Below are 15,935 nucleotides of genomic sequence, written 5' to 3'. Positions count from 1 at the left end.
AAATGCAGCTTGGCACTAGCACTTGGCAGTCATACGGCAGGAAGATCTTAGCTTGTGGAAGTGCTTTTCAACCAAGAAAGAAATCAGGAGAGGGCGACACGAGAGTAGATGAATATCAACATCTCAGCTTTTGGGCCAAGATGGGGACGGCAGGCGTGCCTGTCTCAGGCTGCTCTGATGGAAAAGAAAGAGACTGGACCACATGCTGAGATGGCTCTGCTAAAGCACCCACAAGGCGCCCAAACCAGTGAGGAGTCCTGTTGGATTTGGAGATGAGTGAAGCAGAGCCAAGATTAGACAGAGTGAGAAAGAGAGAGAGAGAGAGAGAGAGAGAGAGATGGAGGTAGAGTGTAGTGTCTAGGGGGAGTGTGAGACGGGGATGCCCCACTAGACAAAATGGCTCAAAAGGGCGAAGTGCACAGTCATGTGACATCACAGAGTGCAGAGTCATGTGACATCACAGAGTGCAGTGTCATGTTTGGTCCTCCTGATCTGTCACAGCAGGAAGTAAAGGTGATATGAAGAGGAGAGCAAGAGTAGCCTGATCCTGGTGTCTCATTGGGCACTGGAGTTGTGGAACAATCCAATCTTAACATCTGATTGGGCAGATCAGATGTTGTGGGACAGTCTGATGCTGTGTGTGTGTGTGTGTGTGTGTGTGTGTGTGTGTGTGTGTGTGTGTGTGTGTGTGTGTGTGTGTGTGTGTGTGTTTGTGTGCGTGCCTGTGTGTGTTGATACAAGTGGGACTAGAGGCAAGGGGTCTGTTCCCCTAAGACCAGCACCCTTGGACTTCATTAAAAACTTGGCTTGGAGTTTTCACACACTTAAACACACCACACACACACATGCTGCACACTACACACACACACACACACACACACACACACATACACACACAGTTTCGGCACCATGGGACCACCAGGAGCGTTTCCTCTCCAGCTAAGAACATTTAGAGCACAACGGGTCCCCAAGTAGAAGCATGACTCACACACACACACACACACACACACACACACACACACACACACACACACACACACACACACACACACACACACACACAAGCGACAAGGAGAGAAAATGACTAAGTTCCACTAGCGGAAACCCACTCTTTTCCCCCTAAAACTCCCCATCTCCCCACAGTCTCAAGTGTAGATGCACGTCACAACGGTCTGACTCAGTGGCGCCCCCCTCTGTTGGCAAGATCTGCCCACTGGAATACCCCAGCAGAGGAAGGACCAGGATGGGCTGCCACTTAGAAAAGTACATTTAGAAAATTACATTTACGGCCCCAGTCGTGGCGCGACTGGCTGGGGCACCTGCACCGCACGCCGGCGACCCGGGTTCGATTCCCGCCCCGAGGTCCTTTCCGGATCCCACCCTACTCTCTCTCCCACTCGTTTCCTGTCACCCTACACTGTCCTATCTGATTAAAAATGGCATAAAAGCCCAAAAAAGTATCTTAAAAAAAAAAAAAAAAAGAAAAGTACATTTACAATACATTACAGTACATTGAAGAACATTTAAATAATGTTGAAATGTTGAAACACCAAAAAAGAGAATGCAATGCAGCTAACACAACTTGGCGGTGACTGAGTTAGCATAGCGGTGGCCAGCCTGGACTGTTGATCTGACGCTGACACTGACCCTAGTGCAACACAACAGCGCAGCAGGAAGCTGATTCGGATCAGTTCAGATAAGCGCTGAATGGAACTACAGTCATATCGCCATATATAATATCATTACCGCAACCACTACAGTCAAATGTCATGATACAACCTCGAGCTCCCCCCTCGTACACGCACCCCTGCTGTGACCACACTACTGACCCACAGCCCCGACGCCCTTGGCCCTGGAAAACTGACCACATGCCTCAGTATCCATTAAGCGCATGCTCTCCCTTTCAAGCGGCTAGTTGGCTCCCGTCTGCCTGTTCGGGCTTCTCTAATGGCCGCACCAGGGCCCTGTGTGGCGCCGCGCTGGTTGTGTTGCGCTGTGCAGCGTGATGGCGCGTGGCGAGGAGGCCGCTCTCGGCCAGTGAAACTTAACGAGGCGAGCGCCCGGCGCGAGAGACGGCCGCCGAGACAGACGAAGGGGTTAACGGAGCCGCTGAACCCCCGCGTGAACGCAAACGCTCGCTCCACTAGCGACGCTCTCCCTCTCTCGCGCGCGCGCCTTTCGTTCCCACAACAAGCCGCTCGTTTGTTCGCTCACTCGCTCGCCCGCGACCGCCGTCTCCCCGAAGTGGCCGCAATCCCAGCGCCAATTTAAATCGTGTCGGGACACGCACGGTGTGTGTTGTGATAGCGGGTCGCCGTAGCGTTGGAAACGACACAGACAACAACAGCGTTGCCGTGTCGCTTGTCGTGAAGGGAGCCGTCGTCATCGCTGGCTGCTGCGGTCTTCCTCCGCTACGAGGAAGACGCACGTCGAGGCTCAGCTTTCATGTTGCCTGAAAGCTACCCAGGGAGTCTTCAGCAGAAGGAGAGAGAAAGAGAGAGAGAGAGAGAGAGAGAGAGAGAGAGAGAGAGCAAGAGAGAGAGAGAGAGTGGAGCTCGGCTGCCATCTCCTCTGTGATAAAGGCCAGTATCTGACAAGCTGGCTCAGGACTCTGGCCCTGGCTCTGTGGCTGTTGCTCTGTCCGTAGGCCACGTCTCACAAGGTCATTAGTCCCACTGAGCCGCACTGTAGCTTGAGTGGCCAGCAGGGAAAGGGTGTGAGCCGAGACAATCACCAGCGCTGATCAACACACCACACCAAGGAGATGGCATGAGAACAAAGCTAGTCCAAAACAACAGGGGCGGCTTCCTCCAGTCAAGCACACTCACTCACACACACACACACTCACACACACACACACACACACACACACACACACACACACACACACACACACACACACACACACACACAGACCACCACGCTTGACAAGGAGGTGCATTTGGCATTGGTCTCGTGGGAACTACAGTTTATTCCTTCTCCATTAACAACCTTATGTGCGCACCCACACACCCACACACACACACACACACACACACACACACACACACACACACACACACACACACACACACACACACACACACATATACGCACACACACACACATTCTTCAAACGCTCTCTACAAAACCACACCTGAAGACAGTGGCAAAAAACACCTGCAAGTAACTGCCACCTGCGACCCATTCTGCCACCCACCCCGTCACCCCGTCACCCACCCAGCCAGCCACCCCAGTGCCCTCTGCTCCGCCACCCTTATCAGCTCCGGCACAGGCAGGAAGCCATGGAGGGCACAGACAGGAGGGGAACTCAGAATGACAAAGACGGGGGAGAGAGAGAGAGAGAGGGGAGAGAGAGAAAGAGACAGAGGGAAAGAGATGGAGAGAGGGGGAGAGAGAGAGAGTGGAAATGAATGGGGTAACAGGAGAGAGAGAGGAGAGAGAGAGAAAGAGACAGAGAGGGGGAGAGAGAGAGAGGAAGAGAAGCAGAAAGGAAGGGAGGGAGAGAGAGCAACCATATCCCGCGCTTCCCGACGGCAGCCTCGGAGTGCCTCCGACTGCTTACGGAGGACCCTCCCACCTCCACCCTCCGAATCAATTTGACATGAAGGGAGAGAGCTGTGTAATGCTAATCTAGCTGCCTTAATCCTGCTGCTCAGAGATCCTTTGAAATCCACATTCTCTGCTTAATTCTGAAACAAATAAACCCTCTTTTCCTCCCTAATGAGCCTGCCCTTCAGCCTGCCATTTCAAGTCTGAGGAGCGCGCCATTCCCCCAACACACACACACACACTCGCTCACACTCGCTCGCTGGCGCTCTTCTGACGACAGACAGAACAAACATAAGCATAACATATTCATAAATAAAACAGCTAAAGCACGACAAACTACTTCAGCAACAAAAAAAAACATTTCTCTCTCTACAGTATATGGCACACGCAGCAGTACACAGGATGCTCTAGGTTTTAACTGCTTCCTTATGTTCATTTTCCACTTCCTTGGACAAGAAAAGGTTAACGCAATGAACAGGCAAATGAGGTATTTAGAAAAAAGAGAAAAGTGGTTTCTCAACCATATGTCGATACCCTGAAGGCGCCATGTGCTCCAGCTTTGAAATGCTTTCACTACGAGTTCCCCACTTGAGACCTTCAGCATTCAGTCACAGCACCCCCCCCCCCCCCCCCCGAACCCCACGAGCCCAAAGAGAAATCCATTCAGTCACGGCACCCCCCCTGAACCCACGGAGAAATCCACTCGCGTATCAAACGGGCCTCAATGCCTCAATGGCACCTGATGCCACGGTCAGGAACACTCTCCCGACGAGCCCGACTTACAAAGCAATGCCAAAGAAAAAGGATTTTGATTTTTAACACCAACTCACAAAGCACACACAAGGCAGCAGCCATTGATTTTCATAGGAAAGAGTCGGGAGAATATGTGGAATCACATTGCGTTAAAACACTCATGAAAGAGCCAGCCATGAAAGCACCTGTTACTCAAGCTATGACCGGAGCCAAGTGTGCCTCTGGCCAATGGGCCTGCAGCGGGCAGGTGCCTACACAACCTGTAATGTGTGGAGAGGTGGACCGGCAGGAGGGGTAGAATGGCTAGGGTTCTTACCTTAGGTTGAGTGCGTCGAGGAAAGGCAACTTTAGGGTCAATCTGTGAGAGAAAAGAAAAAAGGAGAGACATGACTCAATGGATGCTCAGCACATCCACTCATCCAGGCATCGTGCTACACTGCCAAATGCATGAGAGTATTTCACACCAGACATATCTCATATACAGAGGCAATCCAATCAAAATATATCCAATATATATATATATACATATCAGACAGTTTCAAACGTGTTTTGTTGTTTTTGTTATTGTCATTGTTGTTGTCGCTATCGTTGTTGTTGTTATTGTTGTTGTCGTTGTTGTTGTTGTTGTTGTTATTGTTATTGTTGTTGTCTTTTGTTTAACTGTTGCTGGGGCGTGCTGTAAGAACCTTATCAATCTTGCATTCGGAACGAAGAGAAACTATTTCATGCACCATGGTCCTGCAGCCTTCCACTAAGTTTAATACAAGGCTCCTAAAGAGAAGCCTCGAACAATCTCCTCCAAGCCCACATAGTCAAGGAGAGCACTGTAAACAGATCGAAATCGTTCTCTTGCAGAAAATTACTTGCTCGCGTTGAGCGAGGCGAAAAAGCTTTACATTGATGCATATTTCTTTGTATGGATTTGAAAGTTTGCCTGCAGGGCCAGAATTATGATCAGCATGGTGCCATTATAGATTCAAACACTCTTCACGTTCAACCTGCATGACTGCAATGCCTTCTAAAGAAGCAAAAGAGAGAGCGAGCGACTGAGTGAAAGAGAGAGAGAGAGAAAGAGAAAGTGACAAGAGAGAAAAAAAGGATGATAAAAAAAGAAGTCAGGAATGCGAGGAAGCGAAATGGACCGGCGTGAGATTGGGGAGCAATTCAAGCCTGGGCGGTTACAGCCGCTCCACACAGGACGATAATACAAGGATGAATTCGCTCTACTTTGGACAATGATAATAGTCTCGGCTGCTCCCCTACGGCGAGCTGAAATGGCATGTGTGAGGATGAGTGGGGAGGCTGCGGCGGCTTACGCCGAGCGGCACGGCCAAGGTGGGCTGCCAGGCCGGACAGCCGGCGCAACGGACTAGGAGTTCGGGTCATTCTGAGGGGGGGGGGGGGGGTGTCAGACGCTGCTGAGGAGATCGAGCCAGAGAGCTACGCTTTTGCTCTCTTTTCGTTCAGTCTGATAAAACCATGACTGTCATTCAATCGGTTCAGGCGACTGTATTTGCACCCATAGGTCAATTTGATTTGCAAATTTGCCTCACCATCCATGGAAACACAGACACTTAACGCATGCTCAAAAAGGATGAGTTCTGTAACACCTTGGAATGCTCACTCGGCTCATAATGAATTGCATGTAATGATTAGCTTTAGCAATTAGCCTCAGGCTACAACAATTTTAACCTCAATTACTCTGTGAAAACTCGGCATGTTGGTGCAAAAACATTTCTCACGCTTCAAATATCAACACGCACATACTCTCAGAATTAGAATCGTGTTTGCTAGACTCCATTAATCTCCATTTGTTGAAGTATGCACAGGAACAGAACACAATAGAACACAATAGAACACAATAAAATATAGAATAAAATAGAATAGAGAGATCATTGTTACACTGTCATCAGTGCAGTGAACCACTGGCCATAAGTCAATCGATTCAGTCAGAAACCACTTCACTTAAACTGGAATCTGCATTAACTCTAGTAGGGTAGTTACCAATTAATGAACTAAGAATCAGATTCTGTCAGCTCATATTAACTATTTTTTCATTATGCCCCTGAATGTGAACCACTTTCCTACAGAGTGAAGTGTACTTACACCATTATTTAACACTAATATGTACTCTTCAAATCGGCTATCAATCTTTCCATGTTTCATACACTTCACATTGAGAACAATCCTTTCACAACAACCTTTTGTGCTTGCTCTGGGTGAGAAGGACCCTGCTGGCCAACAAGAAAGCCCCTGTGGACACTGTGGACTCTGTGGACTCCCCCCCCGCCCCCCCCCCCCCCCGGATTCTGCACTGTACTATACTTTGAAATGAAGTCAAACTGACAACTCAGATTCATTGACTATATAATCATGGCTGTCAGAGACTAAAACTACAACAAAACAAGATTTATGAGTCTGACAAGCTTTCAATATGCTTCAGAAAAGGCAAGTGTGACAGGAATTCCAAGCCCTACAGGACAGGAAGGGTGCATGCCAAAGAAGAGGAAGAAGATTTCACAAATATCCATCTATTTAACGATTTAACGACTCCACAGTTGCCAACATTCAAGAGTTCCCACCTGGGGAGATCGACAGACAAAACAAACCTATAACGTCATTACAAACTTCAACACAGATGTATTGCATCTAAAGGAACCAGCAAACAATACGTCTGGGCCTGTCAAATGATTTGCGACTGTTAATGATTTCCTGCCGTCATGTCGGACTGTTGCAGGAAAGCCCGAGAGGGAGTCAGGACTGCTTTCACTCTCTTACCAGTCCAAATGCCGCGGATCGTAGCGGTCCAAGGCCACCTACAGTAAGAGCACATTCTGCACTGGCATCTTCTGGTCATTTCAACTGACCAGTGTGCATTAAGCTCGCTCTCAAGATGTCTAAATACGGGTTTGAACACAGAATGAGAGTGCTCAGACTTTTCTTGAAAATATTTGGATGCGTTTTCTAGAGCAGGAGGCTCCTGTTTCACCACTGAAAAGCGTGGCGTAGGGAAACGTCAGACACTGCTAAGAGCTGGCATGCATGCACCGTACAGCACGGCATGTGTGGCACAGCCTAACCGCTAGGCAGGGTGAGAAAAACGCTTTCAGCGTTCACACACACACACACACACATCCTGTCGTTTATCGGGTCGGTATTTATCAAATGCTGCTCTCCGCTCCGGCTGAACTGCCGGTAATCGACTCCACGCGCGGCACCCACCCACTCCGCTGTCCAACCTCCAGACCCAGCAGGTCAAACAGTTATTACATGAAAGGAGGAAGGGGAGTGAGGAAGGGGGGAAAAGGGAGAAATCTGTCTCGTTTTTCTCTGGGCTTTCATCTTGTTTTAGCCTCTTGCAGCAGCCTCTCCGTGGGCTCGCACTGTACGGGGCTTGAGGGAGCGAGTGCAGGCCAGGAGGCAACTGCTTACATTCTTACTTCAGATCCGCCAGCCAGATTTCATACATTATTGGTGCCTTGCGGTAAACTCCCTTGCTCGCTCGTTCCATCTCTCTCTTGCTCTCTCTCGTTCTCCTTCTCTCTCTCTCTCCATCTCTCTCCTCTCTCTCTCCTTCTCTCTCTCCCTCACACAGGATTCTTTCCCCTCTATCTTTCATTCCTCCCTCGCTGGATTTTCAGGATGTCTCTCTTTATCTGATCCTTTTTTCTGAATGGCAACAAAAGGCATTCAGAAGAATGGCTTAGCCCCTCATACTACACATACATATGCATTTGCATTGGATGATACAGTACATGGTGGTCATATTTGTCAAGATAAATAACTCGTTAGTGGATGACGGCAAACACGTAGCCTATATGCCAAATTATGACAACCATATGGCATTAATATCTTTTTGACATTATCAGCAAGAAGGCCAAAGTATATGCCTACGGCACTTGATGTGTCGACACAAGTCACTTTGCCAGCGCTGTATCAAATGTCACTACTCTCAGAATAAAACACATTTGCACACACATCCGCTGTGGCTCCCAGTGTAATTAAAGCCAATCTAAATGCAGCAGAAGTACATTCCATTAAAACAGACATTTATGACTTCATCTTTAGTTCATGATCAGAGGATTTTAAAACGGGACCACATGACATGTTAACAGTCCAAGTAAGTAATTGGAACACTATAATTAGTCTCATGATAAACTCCTTCACATTTCCATGAGACCCAATCTCTTAGATTAGTATAATTAATATAAACTAATTCCAATCATGAAAAAAATGTGTTAAGACTTGCACTTTTCCAAACTATCCTTAGATCCTGCCCATTGCAGACAATCTTTGCACCCTTGCAGACTATCTTTGCACCCCTGCAGACTGTCTTTGCACCCTTGCACACTATCTTTGCACCCGTGCACACTATCAGGGCCACACATATGAATCAGGGCCAATGACTTTGCTATTTCTGCATCTCCATTAAGACCGGGTGTAACTTTACAACACAAGCTGTGCTGTGCGTGTTCCCGGTTAGCACATGAGGCTATCAATATAACCTCAGGGCCAGCAGTGTCCAGCTCCCGTTCTGGACAAACACCGGGGCAGCTGCGGCCTGTAGCCTTGCATATGCAACGCAGGGATGAATCAAATGCACTGCATCATCAAAATGTGAAAGGGTATAATTCGGCCCCTTCTGAATCCTTTATGCAGATGATTTATTAATGCAACCCCTCTGGTTGACCTCTTGACCCTCGGTATCTCTGCCCACTTAGCTAGTGTGTGATTATGTCAGCACTAAAGACCATTTAATACACAACATAGAGCTTCCTGATACTGAAGTCTTTTCCTGGGAACAATATTCCCTGACCAGTATGTCACTTCCTTATGAGGCATAGTCAGTACACAATTATAACATTGTTATACATGCTGTGACACGTGCACTAGATACCTACATGTTGACTACATGTATGCTTAGAGCTCCGAGAGAAGATTTGCATAATGGCTTCTCTGTGTATTTGCATACTGTAAGTGTGTGTGTATGTGTGTGTGTGTGTGCTTGCGTGCCATGTGTGTGCATGTGTGTGTGTGTGTGTGTGTGTGTGAGTGTCTGTGTGTATGTGCATGTGTGTGTGTGTGTGTGTGTGTGTGTGTGTGTGTGTGTGTGTGTGTGTGTGTGTGTGCATGTGTTTGAGCATGGCAGTGTGCATGCTCGCACTTGTTTGCAGACGGCTCTTGCATCCTCTTTCTTGCTTTTGACAAACAAACAGTAGTTACAGGTGTCGCCAGTCCCTCAACACATGCAAATCAACACGCCACTATCTTTCACTTTCAAGAGCAAAGGCAAACGACAGCCCCACTCACTCCTCCCCACCTCCCTTCCACAACCCACCCACCCCACTCCTGCACGCCAATCAGGCCTGGCTGGCCCTTGAAACACCCCCCCCCCCCCCAACGTACACACACACACACACACACACACACACACACACACATCAAGCCCTGAGCTCCCCTGTTCTGTGATTACACCCCCGGCTACGGGGAAACAATGTGTTTCTCTTTCCAAATATATCTGAGAGACATATTCTCCAGCATCTGAAGCTGAGTCTCCCTGGTGGCGAGGCAGCAATCAAAGCATTTATTCTTTTTTCAATATCCGCCATTGAGGCGAGAGAGGCAGGAGAAGGAGACTGTGCCGCACGCACCAGACCCCCCACCGAGCGCCAACTTCACACACATGTGACTCTGCCCGACCTCCCCCTCCCATCAGCCTCCAAAAGACAACAACGTCCTGCATTACACACACACACACACACACACACACACACACACACACACACACACACACACACACACACACACACACACACACACACACACACACACACACACACACACACACACACACATGCACACGCAGCAAACCCCAACGAGTGATGAGAGCTATTAATGCAATAAATATTCAATCTTTTGTGCTCCTGCTATGTGTGTGTGTGTGTGTGTGTGTGTGTGTGTGTGTGTGTGTGTGTGTGTGCATGTGTGTGTGTGTGTGTGTGTGTGTGTGTGTGTGTGTATGTGTGTGTGTGTGTGTGTGTGTGTGAGAGAGAGAGACTCTGTGTGTGAGTGTGTGTGTGTGTGCTTGTGTGTGAGTGTGTGTGTTGTGTGTGTGCTTGTGTGTGTGTGTGCGTGTGTGCCTGTGCGTACTTGAGGGAAATGTAGCTGTCTGTGATGCAATGTTGAAAGCCGGAGGAGGAGAACTTGTCTTTTTCTGATCTCTCTAATCCCTCAGTGCATTTGTTTGTGAGAAGAATCATTGGAAAGGGGTTCATTCAGGAATTTAATCAATAACAGATCACAGTTTGATTGTGAATTCTGTGAGTGTGTGTGTGTGTGTGTGTGTGTGTGTGTGTGTGTGAGTGTGTGTGCGTCCGTGTGTGTGTGCGCAAAGCCACATCGATAGCGGTCAACAGCAAATCACAGCAGATAGATCATTCTAGCCACACAAGTGGACGTTTCGGGGGGGGGGGGGGGGGGGTAAACTGTCCCTATACACACAGCTATTATAGAAAAGTGGGTCTAGGAAGATTTCAATTTCAACGTCAACTTCAATATTTATTTATACTCTGAAGATCCTTTTAGAAAATATATTTTCAAAAAATAATAACAGTGATATATTTAAGAACAAATAAAAGAAAACAGTACTAAAAACAAAAATGAAGAAACTGTGACCTACCGTCTTTGAGTCTAATTCGTGGTGCGTTTGCGCTAAGACTTTATCTACGCTGGCGGCATCTGCAAACGTAACGAATCCAAACCCTCTGCAGGACAACAAAGATAAACACAGACATTATCATAAGATGGTGCATTCTTGACGGTAAGCAAGACCATTATATTAATAAAGAGATAACCTACTCGAAAGACAGATATAGATAACATTTGATTTGAACTATTGTGAACAATTCTTCATTTCACCTTATGCAGATCTAAAGATAAGCTTTGACACTCCGGTGTTGCAATAGGCTGGTCCCAAGTCAATGTCAAATTCCATTAGCTCGCAGATTTACAGCTACCTGCCGTTGTTAATGTCCACATCGGCAAACGTGGGTACTGTACAAACTGTACGCTATATGACATACAACATCTCTCTCACGAACACTCAGCAAAGGGGAAAGTAAATTGTTTTACCTGGATCGTTTTGTCGTGGGATCTCTCATCACCATACATTCTCTTATTTCCCCGAATTTACTAAAATAGTCTCTAAGGCTGTCTGTGGACAAGAAAGAGGGAGATGCCGTGTTACGTTAGATAATTCGTGCAAAATTCATGTCTCACCACTCTCAATTGAGAGTGCATTCATGCACCATGACACACACAGGGGTCGAATAGAGGACTTGAATTTACTGGAAATCAAAATAACCTTTCGCGCACAGAGGTGTACACACACACACACACACACACACATCACGCATCCCATACATAGCGCTGCACACGCACGCACACGCACACGGACATATCGCAACTCGTCCGAGCGTGGACAATCAACAACCAAACAAACTAAAAGCAAAGCGGAACAAAACGCGTCAGTCTCACCTGGTGATGTTTGCCAGCTGAGGCCACCGATAAACATTTTACTGTAAGAAGAAAACATACAAGAAGTGAGTCCAGATGTCAGATCGGCCATTTTGACGTGTTAGTACTTATAAAGAGCGAGACAGCGAAAAGAAAGCATTATGAACTGTCAGATTCGCTCCCTGGTTCAAATCTGACATGTTCCAAGCAAGAGGCCAGTCCTGCCTTGCATAACATTAACCCAAACACACAAACCCAGCGCCTCTCCGCTAGCTACCTAACTGCATCCGGAAGAGAGGACAGCCGCTTGTGCGCTTACAGTGTTCTTCAGCCAGCTGTACCTTTCCAGTACAGAATTTAGCGCATGAAAATGTTTCGCATAAACAAAAAGTGTCCACAGATGTATCGTCTTACCCCGGGTCATGTTGCGAATCATTTGAGTTTCCAGAGGTGGCTTGACTCCCGTCTCCTTCCATTGCTAATCAAACTACGGGCAGAAAAACTAACAAACACACACAAACACGGCAAAAGCAAAGCGAAGCCCCGCTATGAGAATATTACTGAACCGGGAATGCAAGCGTCACACGTGGGATCAGCACAGCTCTTCCCTCCCCTCTCATGTCCCGAGTGGGGCGGTGCTGGAGCTCGTCACCTAACCAATCCAATTGACGTCACGGTGAAGAATCCGCCCAGTAAATCTAAAACCACGCCCTCTACTGGTCGACCTGCACTACTGTAAACACCTGAATGGGATAAAGGCAGTGTTTTTCAGTTAATGTTAAAGATAAGAATGTGTTTATTTTTCGTGTAGTCCACTTTTTCACGTTTTGCACGAATACCAGGACAACTTCTTGATATGACTACATCAGCTCAGGTAATGACAACACACACCTGGCTGACAATGCAGTTGTCATTTTTGAGGACGGAGAGGCTACACATGTCCCCCTGCTGCTGTTCTGAGCACTGCTACAGATTCCATTCTGCTCAAAACACTCGACAAATGCTAATAAAACACTATAAATGCATTCACACAATTTACTACTGCCCTCATTATGACTCTTTTGGTTATTAAAGTTTGGAATGAGTATTCATATTGGACATTTGAGTGTCATTTTGCTTTACACATTCTCAGCCATTGATACAGTGTAACCAAGCTAGTAATAATGGTGTCACAAGCTGAGAGATATGATTAATAACATATTGATATCATTTTGTATTTAGGGAAAGGAATGGTAGGATTAGGGTTATGCAAATCATCAACATGCTGCAACAAGCCACTGGTAATTGCATTACAGTAAATAAATATTAAATTGTGCATCAGATGGTACTACAATGTAGCTACAATATAACAAGTATACCATGTCACATGTTCATATTTGTAACATTGTATTCATTAGAACGCTATGCTCTATTTCCTACTGATGCTTTTTTAAATATGCAATATGCTACAGTCATGAAGTACCTCTGGGCAGGTCATTGGTTAATCCCATCCTATCCATGTCACCCCTCTCCAATCAGCAAGGTCAGGGGTGAAGACAAGGGTAAGTGCTCATCTCCCTTCTACAGGTATCACAGCCACTCAGGTCTCATGCGTGCGTGTGTGTGTGTGTGTGTGTGTGTGTGTGTGTGTGTGTGTGTGCGTGTGTGTGTGTGTGTGTGTGTGTGTGTGTGTGTGTGTGTGTGTGTGTGTGTGTTTTCTGAAAACAGAAGGGCGTGGTAATCAGATTGCGTCTTAGAAGCCTCTGGCCTGAAGAGCTAACCACAATGACAAAAGATGAAGGATGCAGCCAGATAGAAACTGATCTAACGCTGGAGGACAGGAGAGGAGCTGGCCCCGATATGGGCCAGGCGCGTCTCACACCCCGGCGAAACGACCAAGCAGAGCACAGCGTGTTTCGTGGTGGAGGGGGACAGTTTTCAAAGAGCTGTATCTATATTGGAGATGAAAGCAGTGCATGTTCAACAGAGAGTGATCTATAGGCCTGATTATCATGACATTGGGTAAAGGTGGGATGAAAACACCAGAATGACAAAACAAACATAACAGAATGCTTTTACCCATCATGGGTACATTGATGAAGGACATGATCAAACCTGAAGTTTATATTTTTGCTAACCAAGTAATTCTAACTAATGTCATACATACATAATACATAATGTCAAACATAACTACTGTTATAACTATTTACAATTATTCTTTAAGTACTTATTACTGTAGATAATATCTGCACCAATTGTAGCCAAGAGTGAGATGTGGTGGCCTGGCCCTGCCCACTTAGATCTCCTTCATGGACATACCGGTCTGGAACTCTGTAGTTCACTTTCCCTCAGACTAAAACAAATGTCAGCCAATCAGTGACGAGAGGAGACCACCAAACTGACTGAGATAAACAATAGCAGCAACACCTGCAGACATCAAAAAATACCGTTGGAAAAATGCACAGACATTTATTCACAGCAAAGGTACTGCATACAGTATACTGTATATTGTTTCTTGACTGTTGATGCTGATCGTTGTCGGTTTGTAAGCTTTAGGTGAAGTACAAAGTAGCATTAGGAATCTCTGATCAATGTCATTGGTAAGGCTGGACCAATGATTTCAAAGTTAGCGCCTGTCGCTATGCAAATGTTGGAAAGGAATCCCAATCGTGAGTGACACGCCAAACTTCAGCTTTCCTCCTCTAATCCCAAAATAAACAATAAGCCATAAATCATATTGCACAAGATTAGTCCCACACATTTCCTGAAACACTCCCAGACAAACTACACATCTGGTATGTAGGGAATTAAAAACACAAAACCTTGTGTTGAGAGTTGCGTCAAATTGTTAAAGATAGAGACATCAGACTCGACAGCTCATAACATCTGTGTAAAAAATACGGCCGCAGAAAACATCCTGAAGAGGAGCATGAAGGATAAACAACTCAAAGGCAAAACCAAAAATATTCTGGACACATGGAGGAATGAGATGTCAGTGGTTTCCGCAATCTGATCACTGCAGCCGGAGCAAAAAAAAGTGTCCAGAGTCTTTTCAAATGAATGATTGCCATTTCACACCATCCACAACTTCCCACTGAATGGTGGTGTTCCGATAGTGGTGAAGCAGGTGTTAGTGGAGAGGGACTACATCCCTGACTACTTGTAATCAGAATTTGCCATGCTGCTCTGAATGCAAACCCCTCGTACTGACTTGAAGATAATAGGCATTACTCAGTCCATGCATTGTGATTGCATTGAGAGAGGAACAGACCAATGTTTATCTCGTCTCCTCTGGGATGAAATTGAAGCATTTAAGAAATGTAAAATGCCGGAATGTGCTCCGTAGACAACTGTATTCAAACACAGTCTATTTCTTTCCCAGTTTGAGTGCACAGCTTATTTATTTGCAAGTTTGAATTTCTTTGATTTGATTTTTATCTTTCAATCTTCTACATTCTTTGTTGTTGTTTTCCTTTACCAATTCTGAGTCATCATAATGAGTAGGTCCACAACCGACACTGAACACTCGAAAGCTCTCTCTCTCTCTCTGAGTGTGTGTGTGAGTATGTGTGTGTGTGTGTGTATGTGTGTGTGTGTGTGTGTGTGTGTCTCTCTCTCTCTCTCTCTCTGTGTGTGTGTGTGTGTGTGTGTGTGTGTGTGTGTGTGTGTTGAGCCATTGGGCCTGGAGATAACTACAGCCTTGAGCTCTTCAGCAAACAGCACAATAAGCATATCATCACTCCTCTCGCAACAGTGGCAGAAATATGATCACTTGAAACTCACTGCTTAAGGTTTATCTGTGCATTTCCTTTAATCTGGCTGGCTTACAGTGTTTACTGCTACCAGACTACTTAAAATGCCATCCAGCCTTCAGAAAAACGTTGACGAGAAAGAGATGCCTCTCGCCGCCGCCACCAGCTGCGTTCGCTTTTCTGCGGCGCATGATATGATCTTATCGCTCAACGCATATTAATGCAATCAATGCACGCTTGGTAATTAACCGCACAAAAGCCTTTCGGAGTCCGCAGCTAAACATTAGTGTGTGTGCGCTGCACAGTCTCCTCTGATGAGGGGGTAACTGAGTCAATATGTAAAACTGAAAGTCCCCTGCTGAAAAATCAAGAACACACTGCTTT

At 46.5% G+C, this 15,935-nt stretch overlaps 1 protein-coding gene across 1 annotated transcript in view; it reads right to left on the bottom strand.

The window, feature by feature from the left end:
* Window positions 1-12,423, bottom strand: part of LOC134080759 (RNA-binding protein Musashi homolog 2) — a gene marked incomplete in the record, with an annotated part of 259,150 nt that extends 246,727 nt beyond the window's left edge. Inside the window, 5 exon segments of the mRNA XM_062537360.1 lie at window positions 4,622-4,663; window positions 10,985-11,069; window positions 11,437-11,518; window positions 11,842-11,882; window positions 12,235-12,423. Coding sequence (XP_062393344.1) covers window positions 4,622-4,663; window positions 10,985-11,069; window positions 11,437-11,518; window positions 11,842-11,882; window positions 12,235-12,296 — 312 coding nt within the window.
* Window positions 12,424-15,935: the final 3,512 nt, after the last annotated feature.

The sequence above is a fragment of the Sardina pilchardus genome, chromosome 5 (assembly GCF_963854185.1).
Source record: "Sardina pilchardus chromosome 5, fSarPil1.1, whole genome shotgun sequence".
NCBI classification, from domain to species: Eukaryota; Metazoa; Chordata; class Actinopteri; order Clupeiformes; family Clupeidae; genus Sardina; species Sardina pilchardus.
The sequence above is the reverse complement of the archived record's forward strand: the minus strand, read 5'-3'. Positions and strand labels throughout refer to the sequence as shown.